At 40.3% G+C, this 27,052-nt stretch overlaps 1 protein-coding gene across 1 annotated transcript in view; it reads right to left on the bottom strand.

Moving 5' to 3' along the window:
- Nucleotides 1-9,956, bottom strand: part of ENPP1 (ectonucleotide pyrophosphatase/phosphodiesterase 1) — a gene marked incomplete at both ends in the record, with an annotated part of 64,589 nt that extends 54,633 nt beyond the window's left edge. Inside the window, one exon of the mRNA XM_079716597.1 lies at nt 9,717-9,956. Coding sequence (XP_079572723.1) covers nt 9,717-9,956 — 240 coding nt within the window. The remainder of the gene's footprint in view (nt 1-9,716) is intronic.
- Between the last annotated feature and the right edge of the window lie 17,096 nt (nt 9,957-27,052).

The following is a 27,052-nucleotide window of genomic DNA, read 5'->3' as shown; positions in this document are numbered from 1 at the left end:
TTTGTACTGTTTCTCTGGTTAATCCAAAAAGAGATAAGATCAACAGTCTATTCACAGTGCTCCTAACCTACATCCTTCCCACCTGATATACTTCATTCACCTATTTCTCCTGGTCTTGGAGGTTTCTAATCTAAATGGTGCGGGGTGGCACTTTATAGGAAGCCAACGTGTTTAGACGATGAAGTATTATGGAGTAAACTCTGTGCCAAAGACACCAAACCTGACTCAATACCTCAACACCACTTGAAAAAGCCCTGGTCTAAGACTCCTTTGTTTTGGTATTATGTCAAGTATATTGTAGATTGTTGAGAATGTACTGAAGTGGAAACTCTGAAGAGTTCTATTGATGGAGCAATGTAAAGTGAAATCTACTTGATATTCTGATAGATGGATGGTTGAATTGGAAAGAACACTGGAGTGTTATCAGATCACAGCAAAGGCAGAAGACTGGCACAGCGGACAGCGATAAAGAGCAATTAAAGGACAAGCCAAGGCAGGGTAAGGAAAGGAAGTTAAAGAAACAAACAGACTGTGTATGAAATGTCCTGTAGACACGACAAAAGCGGTGGGGCTACTTTAATCGATATGCCTCTTAAGTTCAAGGAAGGCAAGGGGCAAATGCAACCAGCAGCAGCACCACTTCCACCCAACGCTAACACAGTTGAGGTTAGTAAGGAACATTCAGTAATTTTTTTTTAAATCATAGCAACATGTATGAAGTCAATGGCAGGATAAGGGTTGACTGGAACCCCCAGCTAAAGAAATCCAGGTGGGGGCGCCTTCTGTGCCTCCTCATAGCCCTATGGAGTGCTGTTCCTCAAAGTTCAATGTGCAGACAGATCCCTGGGGATTGTGAAAATACAGATTCTGGTAGGGTAGGTCTGGGGTGGGGCCCAAGAGTCTGCATTCTGTAAAAGTTCCAAGGAGATGATGCTGATATGCTAGTCTACAGACCACACTTTGGGTAGCAAAGATGTAAAGTGTCTTCTGCATAAGGAAAAAATTTTAAATTCACTGAATAACAATAACACTGAAGCTTATCAAAAATAACAACAAAAATGACCACTTATTCGGGGCACACTATGTGCCACTTTGTATACTTTATCTAATTTAATTCTCCTAACACCACCACCAGGGTTTTATCAAGCCTATCTTACGGTTGTGGAAGCTGATATTCAGGAAATTTAAGTTATTTGCCTACCTTCAAAAACAGCTAATAACAGTACCAGGATTCAAATCCAATTATGTCTGACTTCATTTCTCAATAAGCTACAGCAATGAGATTAAGAGAATTATTATACTAGTTTTATGATCTTGGAAAGCCCCCTTAATTTCTCTGAGCATGATTTTTTCATCTCTAACATGGAGATAATGGCAGAGGTGTGGTTTAGACCAAACCAGGTGGTAGATGTAAAAGTATTTTGAAATCCATAAAGGATCTTACCTAAATAATGATACAACTGTTGTAAATAGCTGATTCTTTTTATATGCCTTAATTTCCTTTCCCTCTCTCCCTAGTACTAAAAATAGTATTGAATGAACACACCTTTCCTTAAAGCAGATATTCTCAAAACTGTTGGTTTCAGAATCCCTTTATACTCTTAAAAATTACTGAGGACCCTAAGAAGCCTTTTCAGATAATTGTATACATTCTTATTTAAAACTAGACTAAAATTCTTAGTTATAATTTCTTAAAGGTGAAATGCAACATGAAACTTGAAACAATATTAACTTTTCATACCATTATATTAAAATCATTAGTCTATCTTGCAGTTTGATTGGCACTCACACCCATGCATAATTTTGTAAATCATCCATTGGTCCTTTGGAAAATATTGGTTCACTGCTACGTATTTCTTTCAAATGTTGACACATGTCATTGTACCAGATGAAAAAAATCACATTCCTTACTATCTCCATCTATTTCGTCCAAAAAATCTTTAAGGATTGGGATGCTGTCAAGCTTACAGTGGCAGAAACAAGTTCTCCAAAATTTCAATTTTTACCTAAAAGATCGAATTTTATCACAGGCAGCAGGTACCTCATTTTGTTTTCCTGGAAGTGACAAGCTAATGCTTTTCATTTTTGTGAAAGTATGTGCCAAATACCCAAGTCTGAATCACTGGTTTGTCAGTTGCTCTTTCCAATAAAAATGGTGTTCCATGAAAAAGGCAGCTAGTTCAGCTGACAACTCAAACAGCAGCTCAACTGCTTTCCCTCCAGAAAACAACAGTACTTCAGGCTGCAGCAGACGTGCTAAAGGCAGACTTCCAATGTTGTCGCACAGAATATTAAAAAGGAAGGTAATTTAGGTTCAAATTTAATAAAATCTGCTTCATTGAGGATATCTTTACTTCTTCATTAAGTGAAACTGGCTTTTTTGGTTTTAACTGCAGATGCATGAGGACGTGTACAATTGGTGCCACTGCCCTGATTCCTGCTGAGGGGCAAGCAGTTTTCCAGCAGTGTAAACGGCAGCACAGTGAGAAGAGTGAATAATGTCTATTAATGTTCAAATGGTTTAGATTTCACAGTCCCCTTGGAAGGCTCTTAGGGACCCCTCAGGGATTTACAGACCACACTTTGAGAACTGTTGCTTGAAATACTCTGGCTGAAGCTTTGTTCTACCTGTCTTGCCTTTTGCTTCTAAACGTATTTATCCAAAATCACTTACAGGTACTCTGGAGTAATATGAAACTCTATTTGGAAGAAAAAAATCACATAATAATAGCTAAATTTATTTTATTGCATAATAGCATCATAAAAAAACTGTTGAGTTTTTCAGTTCACTCTCTCCATGAGAGACCAAAGGCTCCAGATGCTTGCTAATGCCAAAAAACTTATCAAGGGAAAGAAATCAGCTTTTTGGGTTGGCCAAAAAGTTCCTTCGGTTTTAAGTAAACATAAAAGGCATTTTTCATTTTCACCAAGAACTTTATTGAACAACATATTCATTAACCGAACGAACTTTTTGGCAGCCCAATACTTTCTCAGGACTATTCCCTGAAAACCAAGGTAGAGTGATCTTTAAGGGTCTCAAACCACATCAGTGATAGAATATTTGCCACCTAAATCTGTGTAGAGTCCTAAGGTATGGTGAGAAAATGATTGACCCACAAATGAGATATGCTTGCGAAAATCCACTCACTCCAAAACGACTACCATGACTCTATTTTCCTGTTGTAGTACGTCTAAAGATATATTAAGAAGGAAACTCAGATTAAGAAGGAAGTCGGGCTTCCCTGGCGGAGCAGTGGTTGAGAGTCTGCCTGCCGATGCAGGCGACGCGGGTTCGTGCCCCGGTCTGGGAGGATCCCACACGCCGCGGAGCGGCTGGGCCCGTGAGCCATGGCCGCCGAGCCTGCGTGTCCGGAGCCTGTGCTCCGCAACGGGAGAGGCCACAACAGTGAGAGGCCCGTGTAACGCAAAAAAAAAAAAAAGAAGGAAGTCACTTTCCCCCAAATCTGTATACTTTGGAAGCTCACGATAACATGATTATTGACTTCACACTGATAAAAGGGAAATAAATGGGGGAAGGAGGTAGCCATTAGCCCAGAATAAAAATCTGTAGTTAAAAGTCCTTTCAGTTCTCATAGTCCACTACTTACAAATGATGTGACTTATGCCTATAAAGTTAACCCACTGTTTCTAGAAGTGGAATAACTGAACCAACTACATCTGAACAACTTGAGGTACTTGTTTAAAAAATACAGATTCTTTAGATCCATTCCTATCATAGTCTGCTCAAGTTGCTATAACAAAACGCCATAGACTGGGTGGCTTAAATAACAGAAATTTATTTCTCACAGTTCTAGAGGCTCAGAAGTCCAAGATGAAGGAATTGACCAATTTGCTTCCTGGTGAGGGCTCTTTCCCTGGCTGGCAGATGGCTGCCTTCTCACTATGTCTTCACATGGTCTTTCCTCTATGGATGGGTGTGTGTGCTCAGATCTCCTCTCTCTCTTCCCCTTTTTACAAGGCCACAAATCCCATCATGAGAGTTCCATCCTCATGACCTCATCTAAATCTAATTACCTCTGAAAGGCCCCACTTCCATGTATCATCACATTGGTGGGTTGGGACTTCAGCGTATGAATTTGGGAGGGACACAAACCTTCAGTCCATAACTATCTTCTAAATCACTGTCTCTGGGATTGGAGCCCTGGAATCTATGGTCTTTTAACAGTTCCCAGCTGGTTCCTATGCACCCTAATGTTTAAGAAACACCTCTGAGAGCCTCAGTTTCCTTATCTGTAAAGTAGGATTGACTGTCACCATACTTTCCTATTTCAGAGTTGCTGATATGCCATGGATCAGTTAAAAATATATGAGAAAATGCTTCTGAAAGTACAAAGTGCTATGTAATAATCATCTGAACTTTTACCGCCTACTTTTCCACCAAACGTTATTCTAAAAACCAAAAGTGGGAGGATAAAATGAAAAATACTATCGATAATACCTTTTTTGTTTGTTTGTTTGTTAATGAAGACTGTCAGGGAGGTGGGAGGGAGCCCAGCACAAGATAGACTGACTTAGATGGAACCAGAAAGGATTTTCATAACTGATTTCTACGTCACTGACCTTATACTTGCTTAAAAATGAGAGGTTTACATCTTCCCACGCTCCCCTACATATGGATGCTCAGCTTGATAATAATATTTTTCTCATCTCTGAATTTGCTCAAGATCAAGGTAAAGTTAGTATCTCACCTTATGAGATGAAATTTAAAAAAAGAGAAATGTTAGATTTTAATAGTGGTATTCTTTCACTATTAAGTTATTTATTTCTTCTAGTATAGTTCATATTTTAGACAAATGTCACATTATTTGATATCTATAATGATATCGATAATATCTTAATTCTTGTACTCAAACCTCATACAATTAAAACAATCAGGAAACAGAATGTTCCAGTTAATATTTAGCTGAACATTCTGATCATTATTTTGAGAAGCCCTTTTAAATATATTATTATTCTTTCTTTCCTTGGTAAATACATAACTTAGCTCTTGTTTGATGCCAAAGGGTTTTCATATTGGGTCAGCACTCTGAGTATCAGTTTTTGTTGCACAGAACTTAGAACAGTAATCTATATTCTGCCTTGGGCTCATTTGCTAAAAGGTTTCTTGTTTATTTTTGTTGTTTGGGGGATATTTCATGGTTGATGGAGGCATGTTTATTTTAACCAGAGGCAGATCTCTAATTACAAGTTGTATTCCAAAAGTTTTTTTTCCTGTGTTGTTTGAAACTTGAAGTGGCTTTCCCCCTACCTACCCTCCCAAAAAGTTATGAATCATGATTAAGTTCTTTGGCTTGTCTAAAATGTCCGTAATATAGATGAAATACATTTGCTATGTCTTAAAAGTAACACAGATATTTTGCAATGGAGTTTATCAAACTCAAAAACAAAACTGAATTTAAAACTATTTTCATTTGCCTTTAATACTGATATCTGAGAGAAAGAGTTGACTGGAGGAAGATAAGAAGCTGATAAAAAAATTCCTATAAATATTCTAAAAAGGTTAATGGTCCCCAGATCTTTATTATACAAAATGCATAAGGTCTCTCAACATGGCTCTAGAGAGAGTCATGATTCACAGTCATGATTAGGATATGATGGGGCAGGAGACGGCAAAACTGAGTGCCCAGAGGTAACTGAAAAAGTGGAATAGAATGGAAAAAAAAGGGGGTTGAAAGGGTGCCTGTGTATTCCTAAGAGGCTGCATGAAGAAGAAACAGCTAAAATATAAATGATGAGAGAGAGAGAGACCAGAATATGACTCAAAGCAGAAGAAGGTAAGTCACAGAAAGCAATGCTGAAGAAAACAGTTTCCTACAAGAGCCACAAAGACTGAATTTGGGGTGTGACAGCAAAGTCACCAAAACAGAAGATGCCTTGGTATAAGCAAGGGAGACCCATTTGTACCTGAAGGATGGCCTTATTTGTACCTGCCAAACGGCTGCACCTGCCTTGTTTCTTTCTGAGGGCGTGCCCAGTAGCTAGATCTTGATTCTGAATCCAAGTTATCATGGAGGCCCTGCTGGCCTCTTCAGTATGCTGGCCTTAGTTGGGAACTTTTGTTTATCATTCATTCACTGCCTCTTCCATCTCCCTATGTGCTAAACAAATGATATTCCAGTTTGATCTTATCCCTGAATTGATACCCAATGTCATCTCTATTAATGCATCTATATTTGGATTCCTGACTTTCAACTGGCCATATGGGTATGTGGTTGTGTATTTAGTCTTCCCATCTTGTCCTTTTCCAAGTCAAAGTGTTACTCAGTCTAAGTAAAAGTGCACTTCATTCATTCGACCAAAAGATGACACTGAGTGTGAGGTACCATCTTAGGCCCAGAAGTAAACACAACAGTCTTGCTGGGTTCCTAGAAACCTTGGGTATGTTTTACTAGAACACGTGCAACAAACACCATAAGGGGAAAACAGGAGATGACTCGGGCCCCTAAGATGTTCTGGTCATTTTTTCTTTTTTTTTTGCGGTACGCGGGCCTCTCACTGTTGTGGCCTCTCCCGCTGTGGAGCACAGGCTCTGGATGCGCAGGCTCAGTGGCCATGGCTCACGGGCCCAGCTGCTCCATGGCATGTGGGATCTTCCCGGGCCGGGGCACGAACCTGTGTCCCCTGCATCGGCAGGCGGACTCCCAACCACTGTGCCACCAGGGAAGCCTGTTCTGGTCATTTTTGAAATAAAATGCTCAACTATAGCTGGACAGATATAAAATTTTACAAACCAAAAAGCAATGTCAATTCTGAGTCAGATTAAGAGCAGAGGACTGTCTTGAATATTCTCCATGCTGTATTCTAGAAATAAGATGATATGATGCAAGAGGGAGAGAAAAGCTAACAGAATTAATAACTTTCACACTCAAATTTCTGATAAACAAGGGCAACTTCTGCCACTTACAAAGAAGTCTTTCATCAAAAGGTGAAAGTTGTCTGCACTCACAGCCACCCACACACAAGGCCCCTTATGAACACACACACAGGTATATGTATTCATAAGGACAGCAGAAGGCCACAAACACAAAATTATGCCATGGAAGAGCTTACTGTACAGTGGAGAAGTGTACTGCAACGTGGTTGAAAATACCTGCCAGGGAACAGGAAAGTTATTTCAAATAAAGGTCCGTGGCCAACCTCAGTGGAAGCTGACATTTCAGTTCAAAACTTAACTTGGAACCAGTAAAGGCATCCAGATCTAACGTATCTACTGAAGCATGTACTTATTTGCCCTTCTGGGGTTTTCCACAGTCTGGCTCAGTGCCTAGGCATGAGTACTTCCAGAGCCCAGGGCCAAAGCCTCCAGAGCAGAGCCTGTGATCTTCCTAGGGATCAAATGGGGAGAAGCCAGGGTAGGGCGGGATCGTCCCTTCTGCATATACTCTCACATACCTCGGGCATTTAAGTTTATCTGAAACACTTTCAGAAAAATGCAACAGTCATGTCACCACTGCCTATCTCTCCAGAAGGCAACTCTTGTGTTTATCCTACTAGATAACAACTGTGTGGCTGAGGACCACCTCAGTGGTTGGGCTCTTGTAATCCCAATCCCAGATGCAACTAGTCAACCCATTTCTTCAGGTTTATGAAAAGTGTGCTGATGTTTCACCTGAAAAAGGAATCCCATAATTGCAGCTTCTCTCTAGAAGACATGTCCCAGAGCTCTCTGATGACAACTGTCAAGCTCCTCTTGGAGGCTTTTCCCTTTAGAAGTGCAGCATTTAGGAAAGTCTAGAGGGAAGAAGGGTATTGAAGTAGGGGAGGGAAAGAAGAATGGGTAAGAGGTTTCACTTTCACCTGAAGCCATTAGTTAAGAGTTTCAAAAATACAGCAATGAGTTTTGGTGTACATTAATGGCCCACTGTATTTCATCAAAAGTCATGAAGTAAGAATTCTGTCCAATTCAACGTGTGTTACAGCAAGAGACCCCTCCTAATGGCATAAAATATATTCATGATTGTCCTACTTGTAAAAGTACTAAAGACACTTCCATGTCAAAGCCCAGAGTTGCATCATCAGAGCATAAAGAAATGCTTTTTGACCAGCTGACTGCAGGTGTCAAAGACTGAAATGCATGTTCCAAAGGCAGATCTCTGCTGATACCTATTGTGGATTTATAGGTAAATGAATAGGAAAGATTTTAAAATGGAATTTAGCAACTGGCAATTTACCAAACTTTCAAGACTGTAGATTGGCACGTAGAAGTGATTTCACACGGGAGTTACATACAGATTTGACGTACAATTATGGAATGCCTGCCAAACACTGAAAAGTACTGATACTAAGTTAAGTGATAGTGTTGCAAAAGCTAAGGTCTTCCATTGACAAAAACAAAAAAGGTGACTCAAAAGACTAAAACTAAGTTCTCATCAATATCAGGTGTTCTTAAACAGTGATATATGATGCAGAAATGTATCTTGAGATACAAACAGTATGTGTTTCGGGACACTTACCCTTTGAATCTTAGGCTTATTTTTAAGTACTAATTATATGACACCATCTCTTTAGTCTAGGAATGTTGGTTCCTCAGAGCACTGTATCATCTCCACGATACCCAAGACACAGTGAAAATGGAAATGCTTATGAAAGGAAAGATTTCAAAAATCAGAAAAGATATCTTCTACACTGCATTGTTTAATCATAATATGTAAGTGATTATATGCTTTAAGGTACACTATACATAGAACTGTCACTTCCATATAATACAGTAAAATGATTATATCTCCTTGTAGTTTTCGAATTTACTCCCCCACATGCAATGTTGCACAGTGACCCTCACAATAATCTTATCTGATGCACATAGAAGTGATGTTGCCCTCATTTTAACGTAGAAGAAATTGAGGTTTGGGGAGAGTTATAGGAGGCCCCAGCAATTAATAACGGCCATGAAAGCAAGAATCCAGGCTTCTGACTCTCAGCCCAGCACTTCCTATCATACATGTAGAATGAAAAGCCACCCCACATTTCATAAAATTGTGGATCCTGCAGCTGTCACGACAAAATAGCAGAGGGAGAGTGTGCACCTCTGTTAGCAACAAAAACCGTGTAACCTATGATTGAAAGAGTAGACGAAGAATCATTAACTTTTCTTCACATTCACATAACATGAATATTGACGGAATTTCTGAACAGCTGCATGGAAATTCCTAAACAGAGCCAAGAGAAAAAGTATTTTCTAGAGTTCCTGATACAACTTAAAGAGCTCTGTTAAATCTTTTCAAGTGGAATCGGTTAATGCAAGGAAAGTCATCAATACTGCACCCAGATTCCCCCAAAAGAGGTAAAAAATTAAATTAAAAAATAAAATTAAAAAAAAAAAAAACGAAACAAAAACACCTTGTCGGTTCTTCCTAAGACCAACAATTTTCGGGCTGGTCATTTTTCCCCACGAAAAACCTTGTGCTCTCTTGGTGGGGGAAGAGGTGGGATTTCTAAAGATCTCGATTTTTAACAGCCTGGTTTCATAAACAGGCCCTTCTGAGCCTCAGTAATACAAGTGAGAGTGAACTATTCCCCCCGGGGGTTAGAGAAGGCTCGGCGGTGATGAGCACCGATCAAAGCCGGCAGAGGAGAGCGAGAAGGCGCAGAGGAGCGGCACAAAAGCTGTCTCTCTCCGTCCCCCGGTGCTGACCGCGCCCGCTCGGAGCGCAGGAGCGGGTGCCGCCCTCCCCGCCCTCCCGCGCGCCGGGACCTACCAGCGAGAGCACTTTATAGGTGTTAGGGTCCTTGGCCGTGCGGGCGCGCGCCGCCTTCTCCAGCGGCTCCTCCCCCATGTCCATGGGGGCCAGCAGGGACGAGGCCGCCTGCGGCTCCCCGGGCGCCTCGGCTGCAGAGCCACGGCCCGGGTGGCGGCCGTTCCCCGCAGAGCCCTCCCGGGAGCCGCGCCCGCCCTCGCCGCCGCGGCTCCCGACCCCCACGTAGCCGTCGCGCTCCATCGTGGCCCTGGGCGCTCGGCTCCCACTGCCGCGCCTTTAATAGGCTCCGCGCGAGCCCCGCCCCGCCGCGCCCGCCCCTCGCCGCCAGACCCTTGGCTCGGCGCCCGCAGCCCGACGCTGCGAATGAGGGGAAAGCAGCTCAACGCCCCGGATTATTTGGCTTCCTGTCTGATGGCGGGCGCTCTGTGTGTGGGTTATTTTGGGTCCTTTACGTGGGCGCGTCTTTAACTCCCCCCCTCCCACACCCACCAGCCTTCCCAGCCTCGCGCCCCGGCCACCAGCCGAACACTTGCAGGAATCGCCCTCCGTGGCCTCGCGGCGCGGGCTGGACTGGAGCTGCAGAGCGTGGTCTGCAGAGGGCATGAGATCATGGGGCCCCAAAATAGAGCGTAGGAGAGGGAGGATCCGGCCGCCGGGCTAGTGCAGCTTCTCAAAGGCGGGAGAGTGCAGTCAGGACAGACCTGTGTGTTTTTGGATGGACAAGCAGAGAGGCTATGGGGTCAAGCGTTGGGGGAAGCGACCTTTGTCTCCTACGTAGCAACAGACAAGAATTCCCTCAAAGCCCTGCTATCCACTACCTACGCTACTCAGGACTATCCAGCCTTAAAATACCTGAATTTACAAATGCACACATAAAAGAGATAAATATAATAATTTTCTGTGGTTTCTGTGCTGGGGGTGAGGGCTGCTCTTGCTTTATGTGTTTATTAGTTGTTGGGGTTTTTTTTGCGGTACACGGGCCTCTTACTGTTGTGGCTTTTCCCGTTGCGGAGCATAGGCTCCGGACGCGCAACCTCAGCGACCATGGCCCACGGGTCCAGCTGCTCCGCAGTATGTGGAATCTTCCCCCACCGGGGCACGAACCCGTGGTACCCTGCAGCAGCAGGCGCCCTCTCAACCACTGCGCCACCAGGGAAGCCCAGTTTATTAGTTCTTTTAGACTTTATACATCGAAAGCTTCAAAGAGTCCGCGCTGCGCTCTCCTGAGACTGCTGCCGATACTTGTTAGCAACGTCAAAATTTCAACAGTCTGGAATACTTTGATACTTTGTTTTTGAACTAGGACACGAACAGTAGGCTATAATTCTTGGTGGGTTTTTCTTCACCTTTGATTCTACAACTTTTACATTTCCTTGCTCATCAATTAGAAAAACCACAAGTGTGTAGTGACGTGAGTCTTGGTTGTCAAGCGGAAAACAATGACTTTCCATACCCAGGACTGACTTTAGTGACCAAGGAAAGTTATACCATCCAATATCAATTAATTTTCAATTCATTTTGATTTCAGGAATATATACAAATATTTTTTTGAATGAGAACGGATGCTTAACAGATATAAGATGTGTGTTGTCCCCTTTAAAATAGTTAACTTGGGATGCTTTCCATTTATATTGCTTGATTGATTCATTCATTCAATAATGAATCCTTCAGTTCAATCTCTTGGCTTCCAACAATGTCAGTGGTCTCCAACAATATCAAAGATGCACAGAAGTATATCTTTCCCAAGTGGCTCTCAGTCTGATCAAACATGGTGAAGGCAGTAAACAAAAAACTAAAACCCAAATTATATATGCGTAATAGAATCACACATAGGATATTACGAGAGCTTAGTGGAAAGGGTAACTGACATCTGGAAGAAATAAAGGCCATCCCTCAAAGCACTATTGAGCTCTTTTTTTTTTTTTTTAATACCTTTGAGTCAGCTTTCAAACCAAACCACCCAAGAGAAACAGGTTTTCACTACCACAGAGTCACACATTTTTTTACCCCAAACGTGGCTCTAAATTTTCCTTTGACTGTTTCCAAAAATCAGAGTCAAGGACAAAGATTTATGGAGACTGGTCAAATGAGTGTCAAAACTTCTAAAAGCAACTCAACAGAGTCATTCCAAAGTGGCTTTGAACTTGAGAAAACAAATGAAATAAGTGTACTCTCTGCATCCCAAGTCAACAAATCATTTTTTTGCGGTACACAGGCCCCTCATTGTTGTGGCCTCTCCCATTGCGGAGCACAGGCTCCAGACGCAGCAGGCTCAGCAGCCATGGCTCACGGGCCTAGCCGCTCCACGGCATGTGGGATCTTCCCGGACCAGGGCACGAACCCGCATCCCCTGCATGGGCAGGAGGACTCTCAACCACTGCACCACCAGGGAAGCCCTCAACAAATCATTTTAAAGATGCCACCCATTGGTGGAGAGGACTGCAGTGTCACAAACGCAAACATCCAGGGACCAACAGGAACCATAAAAGAGTGAGGCAGCCCCCTGTAGGTGATTGTGTGCCCTGTTAAAGGCTATGACACTAACTCAGAAGGACTGTGTGCCCATTGTGGCCAGATAGTCAGATTTTTCAAGAGAAACAGGAAATTTAGATGTTTATGTGAATTCTCCAGACTGCAAAAGTGTGTCTACAAAATTCAGAAAAACAATTTCTTTAAATACTTTCAAGGCTGAACAAAATGTAACACATCAGCAGGGTGGGCCTGGCACTCAGGCCAACAGGATGTGGCCTCTGCCTTATGCTCAGGACTTGCCTGTGCCAACTGGGACTTTTATGGGTAACTATAAAAATACAGTTGAAACCCTAAAATTAGAATAAAAGTGGATCAAGTGGGCCACTCATGTTGTTTAGCCATACGCTGAGATATAGACAAGTCTTGTCTCCATCTTGTTTGTATTCAAAATGATCTGAGGGACAGCTTCACACTCCAAAGTACAATAAGGTCAAAGACAGAAACTGCAACAAAACTTCTCCCGTTAGTGTAAAGGTGAACAATGAATGTGTCATTCAATGATTGAGAACTCTAATCTAGTACAGCAGAAAAGATGAGGGTGTAAGATTTTATGATTCCTTAAGTTGTACTGTACAAAAATATCTAAACACTTCCCCCTTGGTGCCTGAAACTTTGGATATGAGTAAGGCCAAAACAGCAAACACAACCAACTTGTTATCTATGTTTGAACTATGACTTCTCAAAATTGAGAAACAACTCTCTTCTCAGCTTTTAAAAAATGAAATATACTATAGAGTAATTATTTTAGCACCTGCTCCAGAGCTTCTCCAGCTGAAATCCCTCCAATTCTCCAGTGAAACATGGAAGACATCTAGCCCAGTCTAAAATGAAAAAACAAGTTTCTTTCATCTTTATGAGATCTAGAAAAAAAAAATTTTTTTCCATGGCATTAATTTATTTTTCAGACTTTGCCGGACATCCTGATTTCTCTTTCTTTTTTGTAAGTGCAAAAATACTCCCCATGGACGAAGCTTGGATTGCAATGTGACCTTGTACAGAGTACAAGAACTCTCTGAGCTTTGGTTGTCTCATTTATAAACTGGTGTTTCAAATAATAACATAAAATTACACTAGTATCTCTAAATGTCAACAAAATGTTTTACATTTTCCCAATTTTACATAAAAATTTAAATAGATCCTTTCCATATTTAAATCACCCAATCTCTACCCCTAAGAAAGAGAATAAAATGATTTAATTTTTACATAAATTATGCATGATTTAAATATTTAAATATAACAACTATAAATGATTTAAATATAATTTAAATATAATTTCTGGGAAGGTTTGAGAACTCCCATTGGATATATGCATCTGCAAAGGGAGAGCCCATGGGATCAGGAAGGGATACTGACCCCTCTGTGATGGAAAAAACACACCTCGTTGTCAAGTAACAAAATCAGTGAAATGAGTGCAGAAAGTGAATGCAATTGAGTCATAGAAACTGTGGAAAAATGGCAAATGAAGACCCCATCTAAAGGGAACTGCTGTCCAGTCTTCACTTTTTGGTTGTCCACGGCCTCTGCCACCCCCCATTGTCTCTTTTATACCTCATGTCAAGCAAAACCTGGGGTTGCCAGATAATCTGAATTCATGCCTGCCATTTTGCTATTTGTTTTCTCTATGCCTCATGTCTTTTTTTTTTTTGTCCTTCTGTTTCTCCTTCACTTCTTTAAAATTGTATTTCAAATATGTTTTATTATACCATGTTAATTCCTCTGTTGAATTTTACTTTTTCTAAAGAGTTACTATCTTATTAGTTGCTCTAGAGGTTATAATATGCATCTTTAATTTACCATCTACTTCAGGTTAATACTGACTTCATTCTGCTAAAATATAACATTGTTTGCTATAATAGATCTCCATGTTCTGATTCCTCATTTCTGCCATTATTATCATATGTATTAATCTATATGTTATAAAACCAATGATGCAGTGTTATGATCATTGTTTTCAACCTTAGGTTTTTTTAAAGAAATTAAGAAAACAGAGTATGCATACAGACGCACACAAACACACACACACATACACACACACTGATTTTTTTTTCATGAATCTGAGTCAAACTTTCTTACTTCCTTGCAAGTACTGTAATTTTTGGTTGAAAACTGGACTTGTAGGTAATATTTTATAGCTACTCTGGATTCTGATTATTTTTCTGAGAATTTTTTCTTTCAGTACTCTCCTGGACTTAAAACTTCAGATTCTTCCTGCTGTTTTCTATAGATTTTGCCATTTTCACACTCCACCATCACCTCACGAAATCAAGCCTGCCCCTCTGATGGCTAAAGGCTACAAACTCCCACTGTTCTTATCCAACCATAGCAGTTTTTCAAGAATAAATGCTTTCTCAACTTGTCTGCCTTTGGTCAATTTACAGAACCCTGAGATGATTGTTAGGGTCATCTTATCTTTGACTATAAGGCCCACTGGGTAACTCCACTGGCTCTCAACTCAGGTAACTTCCACATCCCCAAAAGGCATGCGAGAAGTTCAGTATTGCTCCCTTCCTACAGTAGAGCCAACTTTCATCCGCTACATCAGATTCTGCCTAGCCACACGGTGTAAACATTTTTCATTTGGATGAAGCCCCTCCATATCCATGAGGGGAACATTCTACCCACAGAGGCCCAACCAGGAAGTAGGGTAGAAGCATCTCTGCTTCAGGCTTTCTATTCAACCTACCTAACACTTACCTTCCGATCCAGGATTTCAGCTCACAAAAGGTAAAGGCATCATAAAGGTGTCTAACTGAGCACTTCCCTCTCACCTTCTCCTTTCCACACTCCACAGAATCCAAGAGTCAACTTTCTCTCATGGCAGTGTAGCAGGGACTTTTCATGCATCATCTCCTGAGTTCTGTATTCCCACGGTTTATAGTCCACTGAACATTCAAGTCTTTCAGGCCTCACACTTAATTTGTTTGTGGGAGCTTAAAAAATTTAGAAATTGTTTAGTCTCTTAACAACACCTGGCTTTGAAGTAGGTGTTACATATCCTTGAAGTAGGTCTTACAATTATATTTTTGCAGTTGAAAACTGGTAGCAATTCCTTTATCTTTGTATATTGGGCATAATAAAGCCAAGGCTGCCCACCTTATCTTCCTCTCCCAGCTCTGAGGCAGGTGGATAATTCTAGTTGGTCAGGGATCAGATCCCTCACACAGAAAAAAAAAAAATTTAACTCACCATTCTTTTCAAAATTATTTTCCAGTTTTACCCCCACAAGTATATAATCACATGTAACATGTATATAGGAAAGATCCTGACATTTTTTTGATTCATCATTATGGGGAATCCCATTTTTTCTGTTGATGTGGTCATCAAAGCTGGTTAGGTATGATCATGGGACACACAGGACCAAGCCTGAGACAAGCACATGACTTTCCTTCTCACTCATCTGAGAGAACATTTGCTACAAAGATGCCATAGTTGCAGGATAGTCTAAAATCTTGGGAGACAAGGAGGAATGTTGCAGGTGTGAACCCCAAAGAGTAAGAATTTCCTCTTCCTCACTGTGCTGGTGACATAATCCAGAACATCAGATGCTTAAGTCTGGCCCAGTGTAAGACAGATTTGTTCATTCTCATAATATGGAGAATAGTGGGAAAAAAAGCTTTGTACTTCTTTATACCTTAAGCCACATAAAGCCAAAATATTGGAAAAACAGTATAAAAAATATCTCATATTTTATTGCAGTATAAACTTCTAAAAGATAAAAATGTGAACATAAACACATGCACAAAAACCCCTCAAATGCATATGAAAAAAATATAGGTGATTATCAAAAATTACCTCATAGCTCCTGGTTTTTCAAACAAACATTTTTTAGAAGAATGAATAAATGAGAATGATAAAGTATGATCTTTCTTAATATACAAGGAACTTTATAATCATTTAAAGTTAATGATATTTTGAAAAACTTAAGTATTTAAAAAAATGACAAAAAACCCAACTCTTTTTATTAAAAAAAAAAAAGGCACTTACCAGAAATAGAAAAGCATATGGCCAGGAAAACATCCAAAGCAATGCCCTAACTAATAATAGGAGAATTGCCAATCAAAGGAATACTATATTACCAATAAAATAAAATTAGACAAAATCTATTTAAAATGTCTTTTCATCATATTAGTAGTGGGCAGCTAAGGACTGTTATCTTTTATATAAAAGAAACAAACATAGTGAAGAATAGAAATTAATGAAATCAAAGCCAGAAAGAAATGGAGAAACTCAATGACACCAAAAGATATTTCTTTGCAAAGCTTAATAAAATTGATAACCTCTAATTAGACTTGTTGGGAAAGAAACAAATCCCTAATATTGTGAAACAGGTGGCACAAACACTACAGATTCTACAAACATTAGGAGGATAAGGGAATATTATAAACAATTTTATGTGAAATTCTAGAAGGACAAAACTGTAGTGACAGAAAGCAGACTTGTGTTTGCTAGGATCAGGGTGAGCGGAGGAAATTGACTATAAATGGGCACAAGTGATAGAAATGCTCTACATTATGATATTGGTGGTTATACGACTGCATATATCTGTCAAAACTCATTGAATCATAGACCTAAAATCAAAGATTTACTATGTATCAAATGTACCTCAGTAAAAGTGATTTTTAAAAATTAAAAAAAGGAAATCATGCAAACAGGGACGTCTGGAAAAAGATGATGGATCAAACAGGTACATTTGCTTTCACTTTCTCCCCAGACCATACTAAGACAAAAGAATGCCTTTTTTAAAGGCATAAATCCTCGGGGACAAAGAGAATTGGCAAGCCGTGACGAGAATAACACAATAGTGGATGGAAAAACAGGTGGACACTTGATAAATGCTTTAACAGACCAAAGAAAGCCTAACCCTAAACCCAAAGTGAAGAAAACCAAGATGTAACCAGACATAAGCAAAATGGGCTACACCAGGTACTTCTGTTAGAGGCTGGGAAGGTAGGACTAAAAAACAGGCAAATTGGTTCGAAGTCTGTTTAAGAAGCAGTTAGGGGCTTACCTGGTGGCGCAGTGGTTGAGAGTCCGCCTGCCGTTTCAGGGGACGCGGGTTCGTGCCCCGGTCCGGGAGGATTCCACATGCCGCGGAGCGGCTGGGCCCGTGAGCCATGGCTGCTGAGCCTGCGCGTCCGGAGCCTGTGCTCCGCAACGGGAGAGGCCACAGCAGTGAGAGGCCCGCGTACCACAAAAAAAAAAAAAAAAAAAAAAAAGAAGCAGTTAGAGGGCCAGATCTTCTCCCCAGTTCCATGCAGCTGGTGACTATCTCTTCCCCCTTGTCAGCAGAAAACTGGAGGTTTTTTCTGTGGAGAAAATAAAACAGAGCCTTTGGACTCTAGGGCTCCAGAACTGAAAGGTGACAAATTACCATATTAACATATTTGGCTAATTACCATATAATTACCCCCAAAATATATTTAGTGTGAAAAATAGGTTGCAAATATGCATACTGAATGCTAATCCGCCTGCCCTCTGGAACACACATTTATTGATTACTTACTGTATACCAAGGACTGTACCAGAAACATGGGATAAAGAAAGAAAAACAAGAATTGTCCAACCTCACGAGAAGCTCCTAGCCCAGTGTGGAAGCCAGAAATATTCACAGTTAATTGTAATATAGTATGTTGAGAACTCTGAAAGGGCAGCCCAGTGTATTGGGAGCCCATAGAAAGGTACCAATCCCAAACTGGAGGGCTATAGTCCAATAGAAAAATTAATAAAAGTATTGCTGTGTGTAAATGTTCTGTTTAGAAAATAATTTCAGTGGGAAAAAAGTGCTTTCAAAATATCTTCACTGTCTATGAGCTATAAGTAAATTCATTTTAAGAAATCAAATGTAATAATGGAATGGTAATTAATCACAAGTCTCAAACTTTCCATGTGGATCTAATACCAAGTAATTCTGAGTCCTTGCTATCACTAAATTGAGAATCAAAATGAAAATTAACTTTATTATAACAGAAAAATAACTAATTATCCAGAAATCCCCTATAATTGAGATTATCATATTTTATTCTAAAGAAAAATGAAGTCTTGAACTTGCAAATTTTATTAAAGTGTTCAAATTAAAAGGAATAAAATCAAACTTCTCAAAAAATGAAAAAAATGTATAAGTAATTAACCTTGTTTACTTCTGGTCATATATTGTTGATTTTGGAAATCCTGATAAGAATTGATAAAACTTATACTAAAAATTTAACTGTTTTAATAAGAAATTAAATCAAGGTGTATATATGTTATAATATTCATGATTACTAAATAGAAAAATTATTTCACATATTTTTATAGCTAAAAAATTATTGATTTATTCCTTATTAACACAGTCACATGTACACATACACACACGTGTCTCTTTCTATCTCTATCTACATATTTGTCTATTGCACAACTATAGAAAAGAATTCAACTGTAAGAAACCACGTATTTGAAAGAGCACATAACTTTGTTTCTGAAGCCACAATCAAGACTTCAACAAACTAAAATACTCAGCAAATTGATTTGATCTGGAATGGAGACCAGCAATAATAATATCAACTATCATTTTATTGAATGCCACCATATACCGGTCACAGTTCTGGGGACTTTAGTCATTCATTCATTTTTTTCACCTCTATTTATTCATTTATTCACTAAATATTTGTTGAATCCCTACTATGAGCCAAGCGTTTTTCTAGACTCAGGATACATGGGTAAGAGAATATCAGTCTCCTCAAGAAATTTAAGAGTCTAGTGAAGGGAGATCAATATTAATCAATTAAATGTTGAGAACTATAATAAAAAATGGTAATAAACACTATGGTAAAAAAAGTATATGAGGGCAGAATATATAACTGGTAAAAAAGTATATGAGGGCAGAATATATAACTGGAATGTCTGAACCAATCTGTGGTAGGAGTAGGATGTGGTCAGTGAAGGGCTCCTTGAGGATGGAATGCTTTCACTGAGATTTGAAAAATAAGTAGAAATAAGACCACAGACCTAGATGATTTTGAAATATGGCTTTTGCTAGTTGTGTAAGATCTGTGTATAAGAAGAAATGAGATATACTGACTATGAGTCATAAACTGGAAACTATTTAGACATCAGTTCTTAATCCACCAGTTTCATGGGTTCCCTTTTATAAATGAGAATAAGTCAAGATCCGCCCCCACCCCCCACCCCCGCCCGGACAATGACAGAAATAGTTTGGTAATTCAGAGAACAGGGAAGTGCTGGAATGGACAAGTTTAAAAAAAAAAAAAAACTTGAAAGGGATGATAACAATAATATACATTTGAAATGTGATTCAGGTATGTACATTTTGAACATAGGAAACAGTAAATTAGAAAATCGATTCAAATATCTATTTGAAAATAAGGTTTTATCCCAGTAAATGAGGTGTTATACATCTGAAAGGAGGTTTGAAAAGAAAGCAAATCACCAAATGATGTTGAGGAAGGAAATCAATAAAAATATTTCTTGTTTTAACTTGAGTTCTAAGACACTCTAAGTAACAAGTGATCTATAATAGGTTATAAGGAAATTGAAAGTTGTGCCTTTTCTCCTCAATCTTACACAGTTAAACTTGCAAAAACATTCAGAGGAATGCCTGCTTGACAAAATGAAAAAATACAACATAAAGATTCATCCTGGTTATTTTTACACTTTCTTCAGACTAGAAATATTTGAACCTCGTCACAAATTGTAAAATGTATCAAAATTTTATTTCCGTAAATTATTATGTGTCTTTCCAACCGGGGTTGGGGGATGCGGACTCTGTGGGTCACAATGTTAGGCCTTTGTCCTCAGGGAAGTGATTGGCCTCCCAGCTGGGAGCAGAGGTTGCCGCGTGAGCAGAATGGGCAGCCCTGCTCTCTAGCAGTTGCTGTAGTGTAAACAAGAGTGAAGCAATCCCAAGCAGAGATGAAAAGAACTTTAAGGGTTCACTCAGGCATGCTCTCCAGCTCCCTGGCTGTAAGCCATGACTGGGACTGGCTGGGAAACAGCTGCTTGTGACAGACCTGTCTGGCGAGCAGCTGAGTTGCTTTTTTTTTTTTTTTTTGAGCAAAGGCTTAAAGCCAATGATATCTCTAATAGACATTGATACAACTCCAGGTGGCTTGTGGAGCCCGTGGCAATGTGGCTCTATTATATGGAGAAAATAAATGATGACAAATAATAAAACAATGCCAGTTACCACTTTGGGGGCCTTTACAATACGCTAGGCACTGAGCTGTGCAATTTACCGACTGCTTTTGCTCCCTTCTCTTCACTGTTTACAAGACAGTGACAGCTGGAGAGCTGTGCCCTCACCCTCCCTCCCTACTCATGAGGCAGTTCTCATCATCTGTTTACTCTGAGGAGACTGAAAGGTTTTCAGTAGTTTCACAAGATTTTATTGTACCAAGGAACCACATTTTAAAACCAACTCCCTGTGGATGGAGTGCGATTTTAGGCTGTTTCTAGTCTTGCCACTACAAACAATGTTACAATGAATACCTCTGCATATACCTTATTTCCCAAATGTGGACCACATTTGTAGGATATATACTTAAATACATGGAAATGCTGGATTGTCCCTTCTTTTAGTTTCTAAAGATCCTGGCAAATGGCCCTTACATGGAGTAAAGGAATTTATTCTCCCACAAGCAGTGCATGTGTTCCAGTCCCCACCCCCAGCCTCTCAATTTAGCAGTAATTACTGCAATCCCTTATTGATGCCTATTATAATGCTGGACGCTGTTTTAAATGGCTTACATACGTTAAGTCACTTAATCCTCACAAAACCCTAAGAGATAAATACTATTGTTATCATTGCCATTTTACAGATGAGGAAACTGAGGCAGGCAAAGATTAACAAATTTGCCGAAGGTCAGTCAGGCAGCTTTGGATTCCAGGGCCCATACTTTTAATTCCCACATTCTGTGGTTCAAGTTTTATTTTTGTCAGTCTGTTGGGTGAAAAGGGGTACCTCACTGTAGTGTTTGTTTACATTTCTCAGATAATGAGTAAGATTGACATTCTTTATACAAGAATTTGCCATTCTTTTTTCTGTGAGTTGGCTGTTTACTCCTTTTGTTAGTCCTCTTTTCTGCTGGGTTGTTGGTTTTTTTCTTACTGACCCATAGTATAGTCAAGATCTTTTGACTTTACTTATGACTCTTGCTTATGATTTTTTCCCAAGCAACATATGATTTTTGTATGTAGTCATATTTATTGATCTTTTATAATTTCAGGGTTTTATATCACACTTAGAAAAATCTTCCTTCTAAGCTTTTTTTTTTTAATTCTCCAATGTTATCCTAGTAACATTTTTGTTTAAGTTTTTGTATTTCACTCTTTGACCCATCTGAAATTTATTTTGGTATGAGATATGGGTTTTATTTTTCAAATGGCAACCTATTTTTTTTCCAGAACCATTTAATGGATACTCTATTTTTCCCCTACCCATTCTAGTTACCAGTGCTGCTTAATAAACCACCCCAAAGTTAGTGGTGTAACTAAAAAACCATTATATTGTGCTCACAGGTTCTTTAGGTCAGGAATTCAGAAATGTCACAGGAAGAAAGCTTATCTTGCTCCACAGTGTTTGGGGCCTCAGTTGTAAAGAAGGGAGGGCTAGGGTCACTAGACAGCTGGAGACTGGAATCATCTGAAGGTACTCTCACTCATCAGTTGATACTGGCTCTTAGTTGGGAGCTCAGCTGGGGCTATCGGCCAAAATGCCTCTTTGGGCTCTCTCATGTATCCACGTGGGCTTCCTCAGAATATGGTGGCTGAGTTCTGAGAGCAAACTTCCCAGGAGAGCCAGGGGGCAGTTACTGAATTTTATAACCTAGCTGGTAGGTCATGTAGTGTCACTGCCACATTAGGCACAAAGCCCACCCCATGTACTGCCTAAGAAGTCAGTACAAACTTACCCCTTTGACTAATACAAAAGGAATATACCTGGAGGAAATAACCCCCAAATGAGACAGGGAGTGGCAAAAACAGAACATCGTAATAATGTGTTAGTGTTCAAAAGCAGAATGAAGAATAAAATCTAATGGACAATAAAATAAAAATAAAACAGATTCAAGGAAAGGAAACACAGACTCCACCTCTAGAAGTGAGGTGTCAAAATCACATTTTATATATATATCTGCCCCCAGTTCCTAGTGTAGAAACACTAGGAGTATCCCTTGTTCTAATGAGGTGACTCTGGCTGGGCTCCTGGATGGGGGCTGGTCACCAGAAGGAACAAGCCATAACTAGAAGCTTAGAATTTTCAGTCCTGCCCTCCTCACTTCTCTAGAGGGGAGAGGGGCTGGAAATGAAGTTAATAATTGATCATGCCCACGTGAGGAAGCCTCCATAAAAATCCCAAGAGTGTAAGGTTTAGGGAGCTTCCAGATTAGTGAGCACATCCATGTATCAGATGGCACCCCACCTCCACGAGGACAGAAGCTTCTATGCTCAGGACCCTCTCAGACCTCACTTTATGTATCTCTTCATCTGGCTGGTCATCTGTATCCTTTATCCTATTTTTGATTAACTGGGAAACCTAAGTAAGTGTTTTCTTGAGTTCTGTGAGCCTATGTAGCAAATTAATCTAACCCGGGGAGGAGGTCACAGGAGCCTCCAATTCATAGCTAAGTCGGACAGAGTTTTTGGGTAACCTGGGAACCTATTACTTGCAATTGCCATCTCAAGTTGGGTGGATTGAGTCTTCTGGGACTGAGCATGTAACCTGCGGGACCTGATACTGTCTCCAAATAGCTAATGTCAGAAGTGAGTTTTACCATAAGAGACCCAGCAGGTGTCACAGAATTGCTTGATGTGGGAAAACCCCACACACATCTGGTGTCAGAAGTGTTGTGAGGACAGTAGTAGTGTGAGTGTAGAGGAGAAACCTAGGAAGATGAGTGTAGGCTTTTCCTACATGAACACACAGAGAGAAGACAATATGAAGACACAGAGGGGAGACCATCATGTAAAGCTGGAGGTTGGGATTACACAACCGTAAGCCGAGGAACACCAGTGACTGCTGGGGGCCACCAGAAGCTCAGAAGAGGCAAGGAAGCATCCTCCTCTAGAGTTTTCAGAGACAGCACGAACCTACTGGCACGTTGATTTCAGACTTCTAGCCTCCCAGAACTGTGAGAGAATAAATTCCTATTGTTTTAAGCCACCAGTTTATGGTACTTTGTTACAGCAGCCCTAGAAAACAAATACAGCAGTTTAGACCCCATATCTAGGTTTCTGAGCATTAAAACTCACATCATCAGAGAATAGACGCCACCATCCATTCACAGCCTTCAACTTTAGCTGGATCCTTAACATGTCAACGTACTTGAAGACATCTCTGGTATAGCTGTGCAAACCTTTATCAACTCCCTTCAAACTTCCTAAAGCAGTCCCCCTGCTCACTACCACATGTAAACAGCAGCTGCAGTTGTGGTTATAACTTGTTTATGTTTGCAGTAGTCCAGTGTCATCTGCCAGGATCTATCTGGCTTATGTAGGGGCCATACTTTTAATTGCCAGTAAATTAAATGTGGACATGAAAGGGACCACCACCCAGAAATCCTTTAGTTCTTTAAGGGTCGCACAAATTTCTGCCATTTCTCTTAGATTGTGGAATTGTTTTAGGTTCCACTATTTGGGCCAGAGGAGGCAGTTTTAGAGATTTGTACTTGGCCTTCCCACTGTGTGATCGTTTTTACCAACTGACCCAGGAATCCAAAGGAGCATTTTGACAAATACCAACTCTGTCCACTCCAATTATACACTCAGGGACTGAGGAACTGAGCACTTTGTCAATCCATGGGCCCCACATGAGCTGGACAACCCAGCCTGTCCTTGACTCAGTATGATACAGGTCTGAAAACTGGCTCAGTTCTGGAAACTAGGCTAGGGATTGTGACATTTTATTGGGCTGTTTGCCCTCACCCCCCTAATTTTCTATCCTGATTTCTCTTGTAGGTTACATTGGACAATATCCTTGTTGTCTGCCCAGCCATCTTGCCCTGGGAACATCATGCTCCATTAACCACCTTCATACCTCTTGGTGGTTCAGCCTCTTCTACTTGCTACTCCTACAATGCTGTTCATTATGATAATCACATCCACTTTGCTTCACAATGTTAAATGGCATCACCTAGCTTCCATTATCACCATGGCTTTCATGGAGCCCAGTTCTGTAGAGCTGCTCCTACCCTCAGCCCTGGTCTCCAGATAAGAACATCACTGAGCTTCACACCAACACTGCTTCCCAACAACAGCTCTCCCTCATCAGTGCATCCCTTATGGGTTTGGTAAACTGCATTCATCTGGGTTCTCCCACAGCAGGTGGACTTTCTGGCCTTACATAGTATATCCACTCTAGCATGCCCACTTCTTTGAGCCTCCTGATCCCTTGCTCAAACATTTGCCAGGAAGTTCTGGAATTTCTATTTCAATAAGTGTGAGCCATTATTTCCACAAAGTTTCCAGAGTCGACCTAGCAGTGTATTAGCATCATCTTCAGTGGACCCTACCAACGTTAAATCCTGCGTCAGGAGAGGGGGTTCCTGTGTCAGTAAACGTTTATTTTATTACATCAAATATTATATATTATATTCCATCTCACTTGACTTGTCACACTCTCAAAAGTTCTCTCCTAGAGACTGCTTGTATATGTTGGCTAGATTCTACATCTCATTTGTTATTAAGTCCCTTTCCTTCCCTAGCAGGTCCAGCACCTCCCCAACCAGATATGATTTCCCCAAGTTGTGATTGGACCCTAGTTATTGGTCTGGCGGGCAGGTGGCAGGGGAAGTGACTTCCTGAGGTGTACTTATGTTTTCTCACAAGGCTTCAGCACCATCCTCAAGGTGGGAGTACCAGCCTTCAAAAAGGAAGAGTGAGCTCAGTCTGTAGGTTTGAAGTCCTGTTTTCCAGCAGAGAACAGGTCGCTTTGAAAGGTAGTAAGATAAATACTTCTGAGGTAGGGGGCATGAACCCAAAGCAGAATATGGACACATCATGTTAAAAGCTGTTGCTTAACTGTCCTGATCACCTCTGTGAAGAGTGTGAAGCTACATTTATTACATTTTGAAGCAACAGAAAGAAGAGTTATTGCTGAGTCAGGATGCTTGTATTACTGCTTCAGTATTTCACATACTATTTCATTACATCATTTCTACAATGTGCTAAAGGCATGCTAAGTACTTATGTGTCCATCTGTTATGTGGAATCCAGAGTAGTCACAAGATCTTTTTAAAATGGTTGTTTCTCAGACTCCAACCTGTTTGGAAAATCTGCTTCCTAAATATATGTAATCATACAACTTCCTCCGTTGGTTGCAGATTGTTTTTTCTTTTTTTTTTTGCGGTATGCGGGCCTCTCACTGTTGTGGCCTCTCCCGTCGTGGAGCACAGGCTCTGGACGTGCAGGCTCAGCGGCCATGGCTCACGGGCCCAGCCGCTCCGTGGCATGTGGGATCCTCCCGGACCGGGGCACGAACTCGTGTCCCCTGCATCGGCAGGCGGACTCTCAACCACTGCACCACCAGGGAAGCCCCGGTTGCAGATATTTTATTATAAGATTTTTGTCTGGAAAGTGGGTGAAGAGAAGGGGAGGTGATGGCAGTAAGGAAGGGAAGTGTATGATTAGATTTTGCCTGATATCCATGGGTCCCAACTGGACCGCACTCCAATATGACCGTTTTGAAGGGTCTGCAGCTGCTTGTAAAGGTAGTTATATCATTTTGTGGTGAGAAGAACCTTTGGAATCAGAATACCTTTGTTGAAGCCCTCGTTTCTCTATTTAATGGTTGAGTGACCCTAGCGAAGTCATTTAACTTCTTTCTGCTCTGGTTTCCACATTTTAAGAATGAGGGTAATACTACTACCTGTTTTGCTAATCTCAAATAATGCTGTTTGAAATATTAAGATTCTGAACGTAAAACACTTTGTAAATTTTAAGGGACCCCTAGGGTTGGTGATGCTGTTCCTCTTGTAATTACTATGGAGTAGCTGCAAACCAAAGGCGAAGTATTTATTCCTAAAGTGTGAATTTGTCTCTTTGGGGTGGCAGTTTGTTTCCTCTAAAATTCCTAGGATTTCATTTTTTTAGTTTCAAACTAGAGAAGTATTGGCAAACATAACTTGTAACCGTTATGTGTTTTAAATTAATGCTCATTTCTAATTTCATACCATGATTATTTGAAAACAACTTTTTCACTTTGAGAAAGTATCTACAGCTTATAACCACAGAGAAGGCAAACTGGTTTTTCTTATTTGCTCCAAAGGACATTCTATCCTGAGGTGATAAATGTGTAAATTTGCAGACATGTTTGAGGATCCAAAGTAAATTTCTAAATCTACAGAACTCTATGCAAGAAAATGTCCTTTTATTTCAAAGTAAAATTTGAGTTTAAAAATAAAAGTCAGTGTGCCTCAAAAACAGAACTATAAATCAATGGAACAGGATAGAAAGCCCAGAGATAAACCCACACACATATGGTCACCTAATCTATGACAAAGGAGGCAAGGATATACAATGGAGAAAAGACAGCCTCTTCAATTAGTGGTGCTGGGAAAACTGGACAGCTACAGGTAAAAGAATGAAATTAGAACATTCCCTAACACCATACACAGAAATAAACTCAAAATGGATTAAAGACCTAAATGTAAGACTGGACACTGTAAAACTCTTAGAGGAAAACATAGGAAGAACACTTTTTGACATAAATCACAGCAAATCTTTTTTGACCCACCTCCTAGAGTAATGGAAATAAAAACAAAAATAAACAAATGGGACCTAATGAAACTTAAAAGCCTTTGCACAGCAAAGGA

Source organism: Hyperoodon ampullatus, assembly GCF_949752795.1.
Source record: "Hyperoodon ampullatus genome assembly, chromosome: 12".
Taxonomy (NCBI): domain Eukaryota; kingdom Metazoa; phylum Chordata; class Mammalia; order Artiodactyla; family Ziphiidae; genus Hyperoodon; species Hyperoodon ampullatus.
The sequence above is the reverse complement of the archived record's forward strand: the minus strand, read 5'-3'. Positions and strand labels throughout refer to the sequence as shown.